The sequence below is a fragment of the Anopheles aquasalis genome, chromosome 2 (genome assembly GCF_943734665.1).
Source record: "Anopheles aquasalis chromosome 2, idAnoAquaMG_Q_19, whole genome shotgun sequence".
NCBI classification, from domain to species: domain Eukaryota; kingdom Metazoa; phylum Arthropoda; class Insecta; order Diptera; family Culicidae; genus Anopheles; species Anopheles aquasalis.
This window is the reverse complement of record NC_064877.1, coordinates 13130001-13142500: the sequence shown is the minus strand read 5'-3', so window position 1 is coordinate 13142500 and position 12500 is coordinate 13130001. Positions and strand designations below refer to the sequence as shown.

The 12500-nt window shown below is 44.2% G+C and overlaps 9 protein-coding genes across 11 annotated transcripts in view; 2 read left to right on the top strand and 7 right to left on the bottom strand.

The window, feature by feature from the left end:
* Positions 1–8, bottom strand: part of LOC126569193 (uncharacterized) — a 908-nt gene extending 900 nt beyond the window's left edge. The window contains exon 1 of the mRNA XM_050226120.1: positions 1–8. This exon is cut by the window's left edge and continues 135 nt beyond it. The gene's annotated coding sequence lies outside the window, so the exon portion shown is untranslated.
* Positions 9–217: 209 nt separating this feature from the next.
* On the bottom strand, positions 218–1700 carry LOC126581593 (uncharacterized). Of its 2 annotated transcripts, XM_050245351.1 has the most exons (5): positions 1517–1654; positions 1393–1450; positions 1109–1318; positions 694–783; positions 218–612 (listed from the first exon to the last, which is right to left on the bottom strand). In XM_050245351.1, the coding sequence occupies exons 2-5, from the start codon at positions 1417–1419 to the stop codon at positions 463–465; spliced, it is 477 nt and encodes a 158-aa protein (XP_050101308.1). In that variant the 5' UTR covers positions 1420–1450; positions 1517–1654; the 3' UTR covers positions 218–462. The 2 variants fall into 2 exon arrangements, with proteins under 2 accessions (XP_050101308.1, XP_050101307.1); XM_050245350.1 differs by having other exon boundaries at positions 220–612; positions 1393–1700.
* A 122-nt stretch (positions 1701–1822) lies between these two features.
* LOC126581592 (uncharacterized) lies at positions 1823–2694 on the bottom strand. Its single transcript, XM_050245349.1, has 4 exons — positions 2589–2694; positions 2321–2521; positions 2161–2247; positions 1823–2096 (listed from the first exon to the last, which is right to left on the bottom strand). The coding sequence occupies exons 1-4, from the start codon at positions 2652–2654 to the stop codon at positions 1956–1958; spliced, it is 495 nt and encodes a 164-aa protein (XP_050101306.1). The 5' UTR covers positions 2655–2694; the 3' UTR covers positions 1823–1955.
* Positions 2695–2796: 102 nt separating this feature from the next.
* LOC126581757 (uncharacterized) lies at positions 2797–3641 on the bottom strand. 2 transcript variants are annotated; one of them, XM_050245633.1, is made up of 4 exons: positions 3529–3641; positions 3255–3464; positions 3112–3198; positions 2797–3044 (listed from the first exon to the last, which is right to left on the bottom strand). In XM_050245633.1, the coding sequence occupies exons 1-4, from the start codon at positions 3589–3591 to the stop codon at positions 2892–2894; spliced, it is 513 nt and encodes a 170-aa protein (XP_050101590.1). In that variant the 5' UTR covers positions 3592–3641; the 3' UTR covers positions 2797–2891. The 2 variants fall into 2 exon arrangements, with proteins under 2 accessions (XP_050101590.1, XP_050101592.1); XM_050245635.1 differs by having other exon boundaries at positions 3264–3464.
* Positions 3642–3854: 213 nt separating this feature from the next.
* Positions 3855–5147, bottom strand: LOC126580957 (uncharacterized). The gene is made up of 4 exons (XM_050244316.1): positions 4801–5147; positions 4527–4727; positions 4311–4397; positions 3855–4209 (listed from the first exon to the last, which is right to left on the bottom strand). Exons 1-4 carry the CDS (start codon positions 4963–4965, stop codon positions 4072–4074), a joined length of 591 nt encoding a protein of 196 aa, XP_050100273.1. The 5' UTR covers positions 4966–5147; the 3' UTR covers positions 3855–4071.
* Positions 5148–5855: 708 nt separating this feature from the next.
* LOC126572124 (uncharacterized) lies at positions 5856–6811 on the top strand. The gene is made up of 4 exons (XM_050231185.1): positions 5856–6040; positions 6116–6307; positions 6385–6471; positions 6552–6811. Exons 1-4 carry the CDS (start codon positions 5996–5998, stop codon positions 6690–6692), a joined length of 465 nt encoding a protein of 154 aa, XP_050087142.1. The 5' UTR covers positions 5856–5995; the 3' UTR covers positions 6693–6811.
* LOC126572122 (uncharacterized) lies at positions 6750–7745 on the bottom strand. Its single transcript, XM_050231183.1, has 3 exons — positions 7544–7745; positions 7066–7467; positions 6750–6997 (listed from the first exon to the last, which is right to left on the bottom strand). The coding sequence occupies exons 1-3, from the start codon at positions 7613–7615 to the stop codon at positions 6857–6859; spliced, it is 615 nt and encodes a 204-aa protein (XP_050087140.1). The 5' UTR covers positions 7616–7745; the 3' UTR covers positions 6750–6856.
* Position 7746: 1 nt separating this feature from the next.
* On the bottom strand, positions 7747–10714 carry LOC126572120 (NADPH oxidase 4-like). The gene is made up of 10 exons (XM_050231181.1): positions 10159–10714; positions 9937–10032; positions 9683–9881; positions 9520–9617; positions 9272–9453; positions 8808–9192; positions 8476–8735; positions 8309–8414; positions 8069–8244; positions 7747–8007 (listed from the first exon to the last, which is right to left on the bottom strand). Exons 1-10 carry the CDS (start codon positions 10219–10221, stop codon positions 7887–7889), a joined length of 1686 nt encoding a protein of 561 aa, XP_050087138.1. The 5' UTR covers positions 10222–10714; the 3' UTR covers positions 7747–7886.
* A 681-nt stretch (positions 10715–11395) lies between these two features.
* LOC126572121 (terminal uridylyltransferase Tailor-like) overlaps positions 11396–12500 on the top strand; it is a 2028-nt gene continuing 923 nt past the window's right edge. The window contains exons 1-2 of the mRNA XM_050231182.1: positions 11396–11477; positions 11541–12500. The exon at positions 11541–12500 is cut by the window's right edge and continues 4 nt beyond it. Coding sequence (XP_050087139.1) covers positions 11475–11477; positions 11541–12500 — 963 coding nt within the window. The 5' untranslated portion in view covers positions 11396–11474. The remainder of the gene's footprint in view (positions 11478–11540) is intronic.

Here is a 12500-nt window from a genome sequence, read left to right as displayed (position 1 = left end):
TGAGCCATTTCATCGGAAGAGTCTTGGCACCCGATTCATGCGTTATTTTAAAAATAGAACATTTTGGCCGTAAAGACCGTAAACATCCCATTTACATAAGAAAGAAATCGAGAACTGATCGTGTCCGCTCGTGGCGCATAACTACATCCAATTTTTCTATGCGCATGTTGCTAACACGAAGTACTGTAAAAAAGCTTAACTCGTTTTGTTATCGGACAAGAAACAGCTACAATTACTAGACATCGTACATTGTTTATTAACGTACTTTTGTCAATCGTTTGCAATGTTTATTGCGCATTTTGTATCCTCACAAGGATTGACTTACAGCCACCATTCTTACCGTTACACCTGGTTTTGTTATACAAATTACTTAGCGATCTAAGCTTAAGCCTCTTGCCTATCATTAACGCTGGATTATAAACTATCCTTAAAGCTACCCGAATGTTGATCGTATCGCTGTAGCTACAGATTGAATGTATCGAGCGTGATAATGATTTTCTTCATTATTTTCTTCAAGTAAAGGCAAAGGTATCGGTCCGCTACGGTTCCATACTGCACGTACTCGTTCACCCTCCGGTTGAAGAAGGCCAATTTGAGCAGGGCAGATTTGAGCTACAGATAATCAGACACAAGGACATTAGACAACCAATTAACAGTAGGGTTTTTCACTTTTGTGTGACAAAAAAAGTTTACCTCGCAGTTGTCTGTTTCTTCAAAGTGCGACTTCTTGTGCCGACAGGAGTGATGGTGGAGTCGAAGGTCCTTTACGGTTTGAAATTCGAGCTAAACAGGATACAGAGGAAGGAAAAATCAATTCATCGTCATCTTCATCGATCGCATGCTAGTTTTGTTATTTCCTTCGTTAAATCTATTTTTAAATCGGAACAACGCCGAACAACCCGACACGCTCGGAAGCGTCGCGATTTGCATTGATCGTCTTTCTTTGGCATCGATTCACGGTCAATCGATCGAAGTGGTATATATTTGGAAACGCCTCACCTCTCCCTTAGACCTACTTACACCGATCGGCAAGTAGCGCAATATCAAGTTCATGAAGAAAATCCCCGAGCCTCTCGTTAAATGATTTCAGCAGCGCCCGTATACTTACATCGCAGCATCTTAGATTGAAGAAGGGTTTGCTCTTCCGGTCTCCGACACCCTCGAGCGAAAGCGTGGTGAACCGCGATAGCAGTTGCGTTACATTTTCGTGAATTTCAATCAAGTAGTGCAGAAAGAAGTTGCCCGATAGATCCCAGTGGCTGATGATGGAGTCGAACTCATCCAAGAAGTACTTCGTTTCCGACACAAACTTCTCCACCTGCGATGAAACATGAAGCCAATTAGCCATCGTCAGTGCTCAAACGCTTGTTAGGACAGGAATGTGAAACTTACATCACGATTTTTCACAATTTGCTCCATTTGCTCAGTATATGCTTCGCTAGCGTGGCGCCTGATTAAGAACGGATATTTTTTGCGGTCTTTCGTGGACAAAATATGCGTCTTCAAAAAAATTTACCCGAAAAACTGTCTGTAAACTTATCGGTTCGACACTGCGCTCACGCCAATCGAATGCTTGAGGCTCTACTGAGACGATGTTTCGGTAGCCAACGGAAGCTGGTGCTGTACTGAACTACATGCCATGAAACTGTTCACCAAGAAAACTCTCTCGCTTCCTGTCGTGCTCTGCGCCGTGGGGGAACACGTGATGCGGGGGCTAGGAGGTGTGCAATTTTTCATTGTCACTACGACAGAAAGGTAACAAAAGCCGAAGAGTAAAAACGGAAGGAAATGGTACCGAAAGCCATCCCAAAAAAGGACACTAGCCAACCGATCGGCTGCGATCGCATGATAATCGTGGCATTAGCGCGGTTTGATCTTGAAGCCTTCTGCACCGAGGAGAGGAGGGCAATGTTTAAGGCGGAATGGGCATTTATTGAGTCTAGTGTCATCTTATTTTAAAACTTCAAGGTGCCAGAGATGTTCTTCGCTATTTTCTTCAAGTCCAACAGCAGGGCTAGCGTATACTCCTTGCCGAAGCGCGTGTACTCATCCAGACGGTGGCGCATGTGGTCCAGTTTGGCGAATGCCGATTTGAGCTGGGAACAAACCTTTTGAATAATCTGTCTGTTCCAGTTGCATTCTACCGCTACCAGTGCTTACCTCTAGCGTATTAGGATACACGAGAAAGGCTTCGTTATGCACTGCCTTATAGTGCTTACGAAACTGTTCCGCTTCCGTGAATGCTAACTGTAAACGTTTGGTGGAAAGTGATTTGTTAAATAATTTGTGATAAGAAAAAAATCCATTTCCGGCACCTTACCCCACAACAGAACATTTCCTTTTTAGTATGCGTGCTGCCATCATCACACGGTGCAGCTCCAAATTTTTGCAACACAATTTTCACCTTCGATCGAATCTCGCGCAGATAACTACGGAAGACGAGGTTATACAGATCCTTGTGCAGCACTATGCTATCGTACTCCCTTAGGAACCTTTTCACATCCTTTACGAAACGATCCAACTGTAGCGGATGGGAGCAAAATTATCGATTATTACTGAATCCCGAAGCCACGCGGAGCATCACCGACATTTTTATACTTATTACTGTACGTGTAGATGTTCGTATGAACATACACTTTCGTCGGAACACCCATTCCCAAAGCTAAGCAAATATTGTGGCCCACCCAGAGTCTATGGGCGTACAAACGGAAATGAGCTCCTGTCCAGACCGATACCCCACTTCAAGGTTGTTCTTTCCCCCCTCCCCGTTGACATCATCCTGCCTGCTATCCTGATTTTACTGCGCAAATCCCAACGGGTGCGGGTGGTTTATTTGTTCTGTGGTTAAAATTAGTACACATTCTATTCTTCGCTTTGTTCAAACGCTACTACTACCACTTCGGGCTGCGTTCCAAAGTTTGGCGCATGTTCTTGGCGATTTTCTTAAGGTTGGCCAGCAGTACGGCAGTCGACTCCGTGCCATAGCACGTGTACTCTAGCAAACGTCGATGAAAGTATTGCATTTTACCATGGCCGGATTGAAGCTGGGGGAAAGGGAAGCACAAGAAATGGTTTATCTATTGCTTCCGGTTCAGCACAATCACTACATACTTGCACAATGGTTGGCTGCAAGATTCGAGCGAAATTGTGATACAAAACGTAATGTTGTCTCAGTTCTTCACAATCGTCAAAAAGTACCTGAAAAACCGGTCAACAAATCGTGCTAAATATTCTTCACAATCTACGAAGCACACCTTACGTACACCACAGCAGAATTTTTCCATAAACAATTGCCCCCGGACACCACTGGACTGGATGTAACTAAATTTCTGCAGCAAAAGCTCAACATCTTCGCACAGATGGCTCAGCTCCCGTCGATAGCTTCGATGGTATGCCGTTACGTGCTCCACGATGCGATCGTATTCCTCCAAAAAATGATCCACATCCGAGGAAAACTTTTCAAGCTAGCAAAGCAAGGTGTACGCTGTTCAGATTAACTTCTTTTAAGAGCATCGTCAGTTTACCTACATTACGGTACTTGCAGCTGAAGTCAAGCGTCCGCTTACGGGTGCACGTCGGTGCACAAACCATAGCTTGCTCGGGATGCGACTGCTCTACCGGAAAGAAATTTCAAAACTGAATCAGCCATGGTCACTGCAGCCTTGAAGTGACCGAACGGACGTTGTTTCACTTTTTATTTGCATAAGACTCTGTGATATAAATATTCTTAAAACAAAGTTTAGCAAGTCTAAGTGAGAGCACAACACAAAACAACCAAGAAACGCGTCTTGCAGGCTTGCATCATTGTCATCATGGTTTCAATCATAGTTAGCAAAAGCTCTGCTTCCACATCATTAAGTTTCCAGGGTAACATTTATTATTCATCGATGAAAACACAGGCTTACAAATTAGAGAGCTAAATATGATAGATTGGGTGCGCCACACCAGGTACCACCAGGTGTAGCACCCACCGATTAATGAGACAGTTTGGATTCGTCGCAGCCACTGCAACTACTACCGCATCGAACGTCTTAAAAGCTAGTGCGAGATAGTGCCATCTGATCGCTGCGCTCACCCAAGGTGACCCGCAAGGACGGAATTGCTCTTCCGCAGTAGCCGCTTCAGGGAGAAGATCAAATCATTGTTCATGGCCTTGCCCTGTTCGATGTACGTTTGAACGGAATCCGAGTACTGCTGGATGATGGCAAGCTGTTTGAAAGGAGAGTAAGTTATCAATGGAATATGATGTTACTGTTGTCCTTCATTTGCACTTCATTTGAACCCCCTGGGGGGGACCTAATTATCCGTACCTCAGGCAGGGAAATGGCTTTGTCAGCATCCTTGTGGACTGCTTCGTAGTGTTCATCGAATTCCTCGGTGTTTAAAGCTTCTGCTTCCTGCCAGGCCACCAAAATAGAATCATACAAAACCGTTGCGTTAATTCTCACTAGTTCATCACATACGCTTGCTGCATACAGTGGTGCAGTCTGCAAATAGATCGCCCAACCAACCCAATGCACTCTCACCTCGCCACAGCAGATAATGTGCTTGTAGAGAAAGTCCTCCTTCACCATCGTGTGCAGAATGTAACGATGGAGCAGAACGACGAGTCGTTCGCGCAGCTCATTCACGGTGCGCAAATAGATGCTCTTGTGCTTTTCTCTCCCCTGCACCAGATCGTCGTACTGGTTCAGGAAGTTGTTCGTTTCCGCCAGGAACTGCTTCAACTGTAGCGCAACGAGACGAGACGAGATTAAAAATAACGAACCAAACGATGCTAGGACAACCACTCTACTGTACCCGTTCGAATGGCGATATTTGAGGGACAGCTTCCACTTCCGACTCAGCGTCCGATGACTCCAGCGCCACCTCTTCCTCGCCGACTTCCTTCTCAGCTTCAGGAGCGGCATCCGGCGCCGCCTCCGCAGCTGGAGCTTCCGGGGTTTGCTTGTTCTCTTCGGCCATGCTGCTGGGTGCTGGGTGGTCGAATGCGAAAAACGAGCGAGAAACGGCACTAGGATCACGCGTACGGCCCAATTGGAAACCCGGATCGCAACTTTTACAATTCGCTTTCTAGGAGGAACTGTTACCGGTGGATGTTTGTCACTAAATGATTAGACGCGATCGGTCAGAACACCTCAAAAGCAACTGTGGGGGTCTGGTTGTTCGGGACATTAAATTATGTCCTTCATGTCCTTCGGTTGCCCAAACTCAGAAGCTCGTGCTCGTGGCTCGTTTGACCGTCCACTTCGTATCGAACTTGGCGTCCGTTCGCGTCATTACCATCATTATTCATCATCCGAAGGAAGACCGTCATCGTCTGTACCGCCACCGATCGGTATGTTAAAAATGCGGTACCGTTCATCGGAAGGCCATGGTTGCCTTACAGCTGGGCGTAAGGATTTTCTTCACGACTCGTCCCAAGGGCAAACTGCATCCCTGTTAGATTCGCCAGATATCGTTGTAAGTGGCGCTTAGACACCCGTGAAACTTTGTATACTATCGGGGATCATTGATGAATGATATCTTGGCTTGTTATCTTTACGAAACATCTACAAAGATCAAGTCGAAAAATTGTCTAGCTGATCGTTTTTGGGCAATTTCATTAAGTCGCTTGTGAATAAATCCTCCTAAAAGGGAATCATACTAAATGCTTTCACTTCAAGCATTGGCTTCAGTTGGCTCGTCAGGCGACATTCGCGAACGCTTAGGCGCCAATGACCTTTGGTTAGACTGCTTGTGTTTTGGCAATTTTCCCAAGATCGTTACCCACATCGGGCTCATTGAGCCGAAGCGAAAGCATCGCAACGAAGATTGCTCGTCTCGCAGTAGGAGCAAGAAAAGCCAAACCTCAATTCGGCTCGCGCGAAGAAAGCGTGACAAATACTCGTGAGTCAGTTGTGGTGAAACAACTGTTTCCATTTGGTGTTCCTCGATTTACTCTTAATCCGGTTGATCAATTCACTTAACCACCACTAACCGTGCACATACAACGATGGTTCCTGATGCGCATAATCCCGATATGTCCAATTGGGACCAGGTAAGAATGGAATGGAAGTGTTGGATTCTAAGCGTCGCATGCTGATCAATGATTGATCTTCTGATTGTGTCGCAGTTGGATCAGATTGTAAAGGAAACCCGTGCCTTCCTCACCGAGTACGACGAAATTGTGCTACACAAAGACCTGTACCGTGCGTTGTTCATGTACGAGCTACACAACCTGCGGGATGAGGTAGTGATGCTGTTGAAGAAGTTTACCTCACGCCCGAAAGACATTGCCGAGCGGAAGGAAATCGAGTGCTGTGGGGTAAGCCGTTGCTATCGCGTGACTCGTTACCGCGATGCCGTTTTATCTATGATTTTCTATCTATGACAACTCGGCAGGAAATGTACAGTGATAAGGAGGCATTCAATCGCCACTATGATGAGGCACATAACAAAAAAGCACTGCAGTCGGCATCACTCTGTGAGGTATGGCGTTCATTAGTTCAAATTTTGTTACCATTAATGCCACGTGGTCAGACTCCCAATAATGCATTTTATCGCTTTAGCTGAAAATGTCTTTGACGAAAATTGAAATTTTCGAACGACACCTGAAAAACTACCTTTCCGTTGGGAAGGAATCAAGCTGTGAGCTGCTGCTAAACCTGCGAAGGATAATGAGGAGACTGGACGCAACGCTAGAGTTCTAAAAAGCGTATTGATCGTTCCTCTGGATTGCTAACCTCTTGCTTTAACATCTTTCGTTGTAATTTTATCCTTTATTTTTTGTTTTTTTTTTTGTATAAACTGTAATAAAAGATGAGAATAGAATAGTGTTACTTTATTCACTTCAAACTATTGCCATGTGTTTGCATCAGTAACGGATGATTGAAATAATTCGACGAAGGATTTTAGTAAGATAGAAACACAGTCCATTGTTCGCCTGCATTCCGCTGTGCAAAAAATCGTCCAACGTTCGACGGAACACGACCATTCGCAGCAGAGCAGCTTTCATCTAGTGGAGAGAACGTATTTTAAGAAAAAAAAATACGAAATTCGAACATTTAGCCACCAAACACATACCTCACACGTGTTGGCAGTCAGTAAATAAGTTTTCTCGTGTTCAGCGTAATAATGGAGCCTTAGTGCAGCCAACGTTCGAAACTGTTCATCGCAGCAGACAAGTGGAAATTTTTCCTTATAGCCCTTAACTCTGATGGTATAGTCGGGCACTTCTTCCTGCTCCTTCTTTTTGCTCTTTTGCTTCACAGGCTCCATAACCGGAAATCCGAATTGATCGGTAGCGATTCCTTGCGGTTTTGGTTCGCACCATTCGATTTTGGCAAAATTCATTAATATTTTAATTATGCGATGCCGAATCTCCAGCAAATAGTAATAGTTAAACGTCCTAAAGAGATCCTTGTGTAGCACGATCCGATCGAAGTCGTCATGAAACTGCTTCACATTCGCTATTAACTTTTGGAGCTGCAAAAGAAAAAGAGTATTCAAAATTTGATTTTTTTTTTCTCTTTTTAAATGCGCCCTTTCACCACGTTGTTACCTTATCCCACTCGACAGCTTCCTGAGGAGTTTCGAAATATGGCCGGATGTACAGATACTTTAGCGTCAACATCTTGCCAGTGACTGAGGATGTTGCTGAAAATCGAATGTTAGGCAGAAAGGATTGCACTTGGAACGGGATCAAGCACACGGGATAAGTTGTACCATCTATTTTTACACAATACCAGAACACGTGTCAGAGTCGTTTGTTTTGAGCTCACCAATATAATCTTCCAACATCGTATTTCCGTTAGAAACAAACTACTACGCTTAGAGTTACTGTCGATACTATCATGGCTTTAAATTTAGTAGGGATGAATGATTTTGAATTTGGCCAAGGCTCTCTATCCAAAGCCCTCGTGAAAGTAGTTCAGGGTGCATCCATGCCGGCTGTATTCTTTGCATTTTGCTCGGATCTCTTTGGTCAGTTCTTTTGGTCCACAGCTGAACACCGAAACGAGCTTCCTGAAAATAAAAATACCATAAGTACTCTAATGTGGAATAACACCTGTCCTATTCGTCGTACTTGGGATAAAGTGTTACCAAATCAAGGAACACATCATTCCAATTGGGTCTGCCACGATGCATGCGTGATTTGATCGCCAACATATCGCCAAAGCACTCCTCTACCAGCCCCTCGTCGTAGTTTTGCGTCCAGTGCAGTTTCACTCGAAAACGATCCGGTTTGTTTTGTGCCCAGTACTAAAGATAGAAGCAAATATTTAGCGTGTTTTGCCACATTTCATCGTCATGCCACCACGCGTACCTTTTCCTGTAATCGAGCGATTTCGTCCGTAAACCACAGGAACGTTTCTAAATTACGGGCTATCCAGATAAGATGTATTCGGGCAGGACATTCCACATTAGACCTCCTTCGTCAAAAAAAAAAACGTCAGTGGATTCGTTGAGACTAGAGACACATTTCATACTCACAGAAGATGCTTCATGATCGTCACAAACGGCGTAATGCCAACGCCAGCCCCGATGAACAGTATACGCTTGTAATCCATCATTGTACTCATAACCGATGGGTAAGGTCCGTCTAGCAGGAACTCCATGCGTCTGTATGGATCTACGCCACCGAGATTCCTCCGGAATTGCTCACGTTGGACAACCCTTTCGTACAACTCTTCCGTCCAATCTCCCCTCGCTTTGATCGTGAGCGTTAGATTATTGTTGCTGTCGGTCGGGATCTTCAAACGAAATATACTCATTTATTAACGTTAGCTTCTGCTGATCCAGAAGCGCTCAACCAAATGAAATACCTCCGTTATCGTAAATGGATGCCACTCGAGCGTCGATATCAAGGGGCACTGAAGCAGAACGTACTGTCCGGGTAAGACCTTAACCTTGGATTTCCGAAGGAACTGCAAGCGCAGATGCACCGCCTGCCCCGTCATTGCGTAGCATTGCTCCGTGACGACACGATAGCGTTGAGAGTGCGATGTAAGATGACGATAGCTAATGTCTACTAGATAGATCAGCAAACCGATCAATGGCCAGATCCAGGCATGCTTCTCAGGAGCAGCAAATCGCGGGGGTTCGGCACACATTACCATGAGATCATCATTGCTGTGCAGTGTTACATTGTCTACCGAGTCGCACATTATCTTGTGCTTGTCTATGTTGACTTGCTCTTTGATGATATTGCTTTGATGATGGAAATAAGAACATTGGAAAAAGCATAAATAATTATTCACCTTTTTTGAGCTTCTTTTTCCTAACAAACCCCAACGGATGGTAAAACATCATTCCGTAGAAGAGAAGAAATAGGTGATGCGAGGCAAAGAAACTGTTGTAGAATCGATCGCGAACCGATCGTTGGGCCAGACAAGCTATCGCTATTAGAGTTACCAACATGATCCATCCAGAAAATCCCGTAGGAGTAGTGAACAACAAACGAAACACGCTCTGCAATGTAATGGGTGAAAAAAATGTAGGTTGCTGCGATGAATTATTTTCATTCCCATCTCTTACATCATCTGGACCGTTGGCCCAGTTAATCTCTCGATAACGCTCGTCGTAATTACCGACAAAATTGATGATGTTAACGATATGTGCTACACTGTGAATGACTAGCGGGAACAATCGAAACGTTAACAGAGGGGTAGGTTTTGGTCTTAAAATAAAATTTCCTTACTTGCTACGATGATCAACGAGACTCCCAGCAGCAAATGCAATACCTTCACCTTCTCAAGATAGTGTACCAGCAAGCGCTGCGAGCATCTTCCGAAAATATTGTGCAACAGTAAATTGAACGTTCGACTAGTTGGCAGTGTTATTATCGCCATCGTTACATTAAGAACGGGTGCAGTACCGCGTGACACGCACAATCCGTTCTGCAAAACGAAAATTATTAACGGGTTAATCGACGCATCTGTCCCTCACACTTACCCCAAGGATACGACTTAGGTAAAAGTATGCAGCATCTTGATGATAGTTGCTGAATGCTTTACAAAAAATGAAGAAATTGAAGCTGGTCCAAAGAAGCTGGCCAGAGATAAAATAATATTACAAACGATTAAATCTGTTGCAATAATCTCGTAAACGATTTCCCCACGTGCGGCTTATGAAATGGAACATAATTCCATGAATGTTGGAAGCTGGGGCACTTACCGCTAAAATGTATTTGAACACATAGTTTTTCGAAGAATGGTAAATTTTATTTACATTCTCCATGATGAGCTGAGAAGCCTTGATCAGATTTATGTTCGATCTGTGGGCAGCATTGTCGAACTAAGTCATGCAGATGTTTGTCGCTCCACTTGCACTGCTCCAACGCGAAAGCCAGCTGACGATGATTGTTTATTCCACATGTCGAACTAAATCATAGTAAGATTGATGACGATTTCGACGGAAATAGATTGTCGAACGAGTTGCACCATGTGGCACATCTGTATGAAATGTTCAGTTTTATGGGTGATTTATGGACGAAAGAGTGTACGCACCAAACTAAGCTCGCCTCTCTAAACTGGACCAGTGTATCGTATTCCAAAGCATTAAAATGATAACGTATCACATATCACGATTAGGAAGTTATCGGTCACGCACCTTTAAGCACTCACTACGTTACAATTTTCTATTATTTTTTTATGAATGATTTTATAAGCCTATACAATGAAGTCATAAACCATTGACTTATAATTAATGATTCATTGATAGATCGCTACTGGCCAATCCCCTCCGTCGTAATACAGCACTACACGTTTGAAACGATTTGCTTAAAGGTTTACTTTGATGCTCAGTGTTGAACCACAAATTGATTAACCATTTTGAAGGTCAGATTGATTAATGCCAACAAAACACTAAAACCGATGCTTTTCGTTCGTCACGACAGTACTGCTGTTATCTAATTCACCGACATTCCACATCAACGGCCGCCTTTCTACTGGCGCGTGATTTCTTAAGCGGTCAACATCTGGCGGCCAATTTTACTTTCATTGTGGCCAGCAGCACGCCGGGGATCAATCATGCGTTTGTTTTAGTGTTTTATACTGAATTTCATGACAAATTGGAGTCGCGTTTGCTTTTAAAAATACGTTCTCTAACCGGGCACCGCTTGTGGGAAGCTGCGCGTTGCAAGTCTTTTTTATCACTTATTTGATTTTTATAAATACAGGATCTCTTGCCATTTTAGACTTCTTTAATGCAATCTATTAATTCCTTGGATCCCGTGGATAATTATGAGTAATGTGGGTTGCAGATTTGCAAACTATCTCCCCATTTTATCTTTGAATCAAAAATGCGGTTGCCGCGAATCTTTTTTGAAAAATGTCCCAGCTACTGCTATCTCTTTCGCTCTTTCTCTGTTTTCTCTCTCTTTCTCTTTCTCTGTTTGACAGCTCGTGGAAGGGTTGATTTTCGAATGCGGGCGTCGTGGGGGTTCGAGATTTTTCAGAATTTTTTATTTTCTGGCTGTACTCGGTTTCCTAATGGTAAGAAGAAATTCGAATGTAATATTATTCTGTGAGATTTAATTTGGTTTCCCCTGGATCCAGGAATCACGGGAGTTGTCGTCCAATCTGCTTGTAAAAGCCTTGATCGTGAATCTTGAATCTTACCGGGGAGATCCGATTTGCCTCAACTCCTACACGCTTTTGGAGTTTGATAAGCTGATGGCGAAAGTTAAATCGTTCTTGTCCCATTGTACAATTTTCGAACCTAGCAAAGAAGACGAGGACGAGGTGAATAAGCTTCTGGATAATGGCTATCTTCCTGCAGAAATCATTAGATGCCGTGAGTGCAATGAATCATTCGAGAGCCATCATACGTTCAAGGCTCATCTGCAAAGCAAGCACGGAATCTTCTTCAATGCTGGACCAAAGCTATCTTCTATTCCATCGCCACAAGTATCACCAGCACAGGCAACTCCGCCAGCACAGGCAACTCCGCCAGCACAGGCAACTCCGCCAGCACAGGCAACTCCGCCAGCACAGGTTTCATTTTTGGAACGTAATTGCATACCAAAGACGAGCGAGAATCTCTCGAAAAGCACCAAAAAATTCCTGGGCAAGGATCCAAATAATATTGCTAGAGTTCACATGGCCATGAGTGATCTGATTCGAAACGACTCGAAAATCTTCAACCAATTATTACAACTGCGAAACGTGCTTTTTCCGCACTTTCCACGTGCCATTTGCTACCCGTTTGGATCGCGCTGCATCGGAACCGCTTCAATTACCAGCGATATTGATGTGTTCGTTGACTTGGAAGGCACTTTCTGTGGTCGTGAGGGAAAGGACGATGATGTCATTAGTCCGCAGGAAGCGGTCGAGAAAGTCCAATCTATCTTGGAGGCTACATCCCTTTGGTCGATAGAGGGTGCGAATCCCAAGGCGAGGGTGCCATTGTTGAAAGTGGTGCACTTGCATACTGGCACAAAATGCGATCTCACCTTCACCAATGGTCTGGGATGTTGCAATACCAAGTTGCTGGAATATCTATTCAGCCTGCAGCCG

What these genes read in the sequence shown, in the direction of transcription:
- LOC126581593 (XM_050245350.1), bottom strand. Translation starts at nt 1,419, where the DNA reads ATGGAGCAAATTGTGAAAAATCGTGAT. An exon ending in AAATTGTGAAAAATCGTGAT is followed by an intron (nt 1,319 to 1,392) that starts GTAAGTTTCACA and finishes GTTTCATCGCAG; the next exon opens with GTGGAGAAGTTTGTGTCGGA. An exon ending in AAGAAACAGACAACTGCGAG is followed by an intron (nt 613 to 693) that starts GTAAACTTTTTT and finishes GATTATCTGTAG; the next exon opens with CTCAAATCTGCCCTGCTCAA.
- LOC126581592 (XM_050245349.1), bottom strand. Translation starts at nt 2,654, where the DNA reads ATGGGTGTTCCGACGAAAGTGTATGTTCATACGAACATCTACACGTAC. An exon ending in ACAGTAATAAGTATAAAAAT is followed by an intron (nt 2,522 to 2,588) that starts GTCGGTGATGCT and finishes CATCCGCTACAG; the next exon opens with TTGGATCGTTTCGTAAAGGA. An exon ending in AGGAAATGTTCTGTTGTGGG is followed by an intron (nt 2,248 to 2,320) that starts GTAAGGTGCCGG and finishes AAACGTTTACAG; the next exon opens with TTAGCATTCACGGAAGCGGA.
- LOC126581757 (XM_050245633.1), bottom strand. Translation starts at nt 3,591, where the DNA reads ATGGTTTGTGCACCGACGTGCACCCGTAAGCGGACGCTTGACTTCAGC. An exon ending in TCTGCTGTGGTGTACGTAAG is followed by an intron (nt 3,199 to 3,254) that starts GTGTGCTTCGTA and finishes CCGGTTTTTCAG; the next exon opens with GTACTTTTTGACGATTGTGA. An exon ending in TGCAGCCAACCATTGTGCAA is followed by an intron (nt 3,045 to 3,111) that starts GTATGTAGTGAT and finishes CCTTTCCCCCAG; the next exon opens with CTTCAATCCGGCCATGGTAA.
- LOC126580957 (XM_050244316.1), bottom strand. Translation starts at nt 4,965, where the DNA reads ATGGCCGAAGAGAACAAGCAAACCCCGGAAGCTCCAGCTGCGGAGGCG. An exon ending in AAATATCGCCATTCGAACGG is followed by an intron (nt 4,728 to 4,800) that starts GTACAGTAGAGT and finishes GTTGCGCTACAG; the next exon opens with TTGAAGCAGTTCCTGGCGGA. An exon ending in AAGCCATTTCCCTGCCTGAG is followed by an intron (nt 4,210 to 4,310) that starts GTACGGATAATT and finishes CCTTTCAAACAG; the next exon opens with CTTGCCATCATCCAGCAGTA.
- LOC126572124 (XM_050231185.1), top strand. Translation starts at nt 5,996, where the DNA reads ATGGTTCCTGATGCGCATAATCCCGATATGTCCAATTGGGACCAG. An exon ending in ATATGTCCAATTGGGACCAG is followed by an intron (nt 6,041 to 6,115) that starts GTAAGAATGGAA and finishes ATTGTGTCGCAG; the next exon opens with TTGGATCAGATTGTAAAGGA. An exon ending in AGTCGGCATCACTCTGTGAG is followed by an intron (nt 6,472 to 6,551) that starts GTATGGCGTTCA and finishes TTATCGCTTTAG; the next exon opens with CTGAAAATGTCTTTGACGAA.
- LOC126572122 (XM_050231183.1), bottom strand. Translation starts at nt 7,615, where the DNA reads ATGTTGACGCTAAAGTATCTGTACATCCGGCCATATTTCGAAACTCCT. An exon ending in AAGCTGTCGAGTGGGATAAG is followed by an intron (nt 7,468 to 7,543) that starts GTAACAACGTGG and finishes TTTCTTTTGCAG; the next exon opens with CTCCAAAAGTTAATAGCGAA. An exon ending in TGACTGCCAACACGTGTGAG is followed by an intron (nt 6,998 to 7,065) that starts GTATGTGTTTGG and finishes TCTCTCCACTAG; the next exon opens with ATGAAAGCTGCTCTGCTGCG.
- LOC126572120 (XM_050231181.1), bottom strand. Translation starts at nt 10,221, where the DNA reads ATGGAGAATGTAAATAAAATTTACCATTCTTCGAAAAACTATGTGTTC. An exon ending in ATGTTTTACCATCCGTTGGG is followed by an intron (nt 9,193 to 9,271) that starts GTTTGTTAGGAA and finishes CCATCATCAAAG; the next exon opens with CAATATCATCAAAGAGCAAG. An exon ending in TCGCTCGATTACAGGAAAAG is followed by an intron (nt 8,245 to 8,308) that starts GTACGCGTGGTG and finishes TTCTATCTTTAG; the next exon opens with TACTGGGCACAAAACAAACC.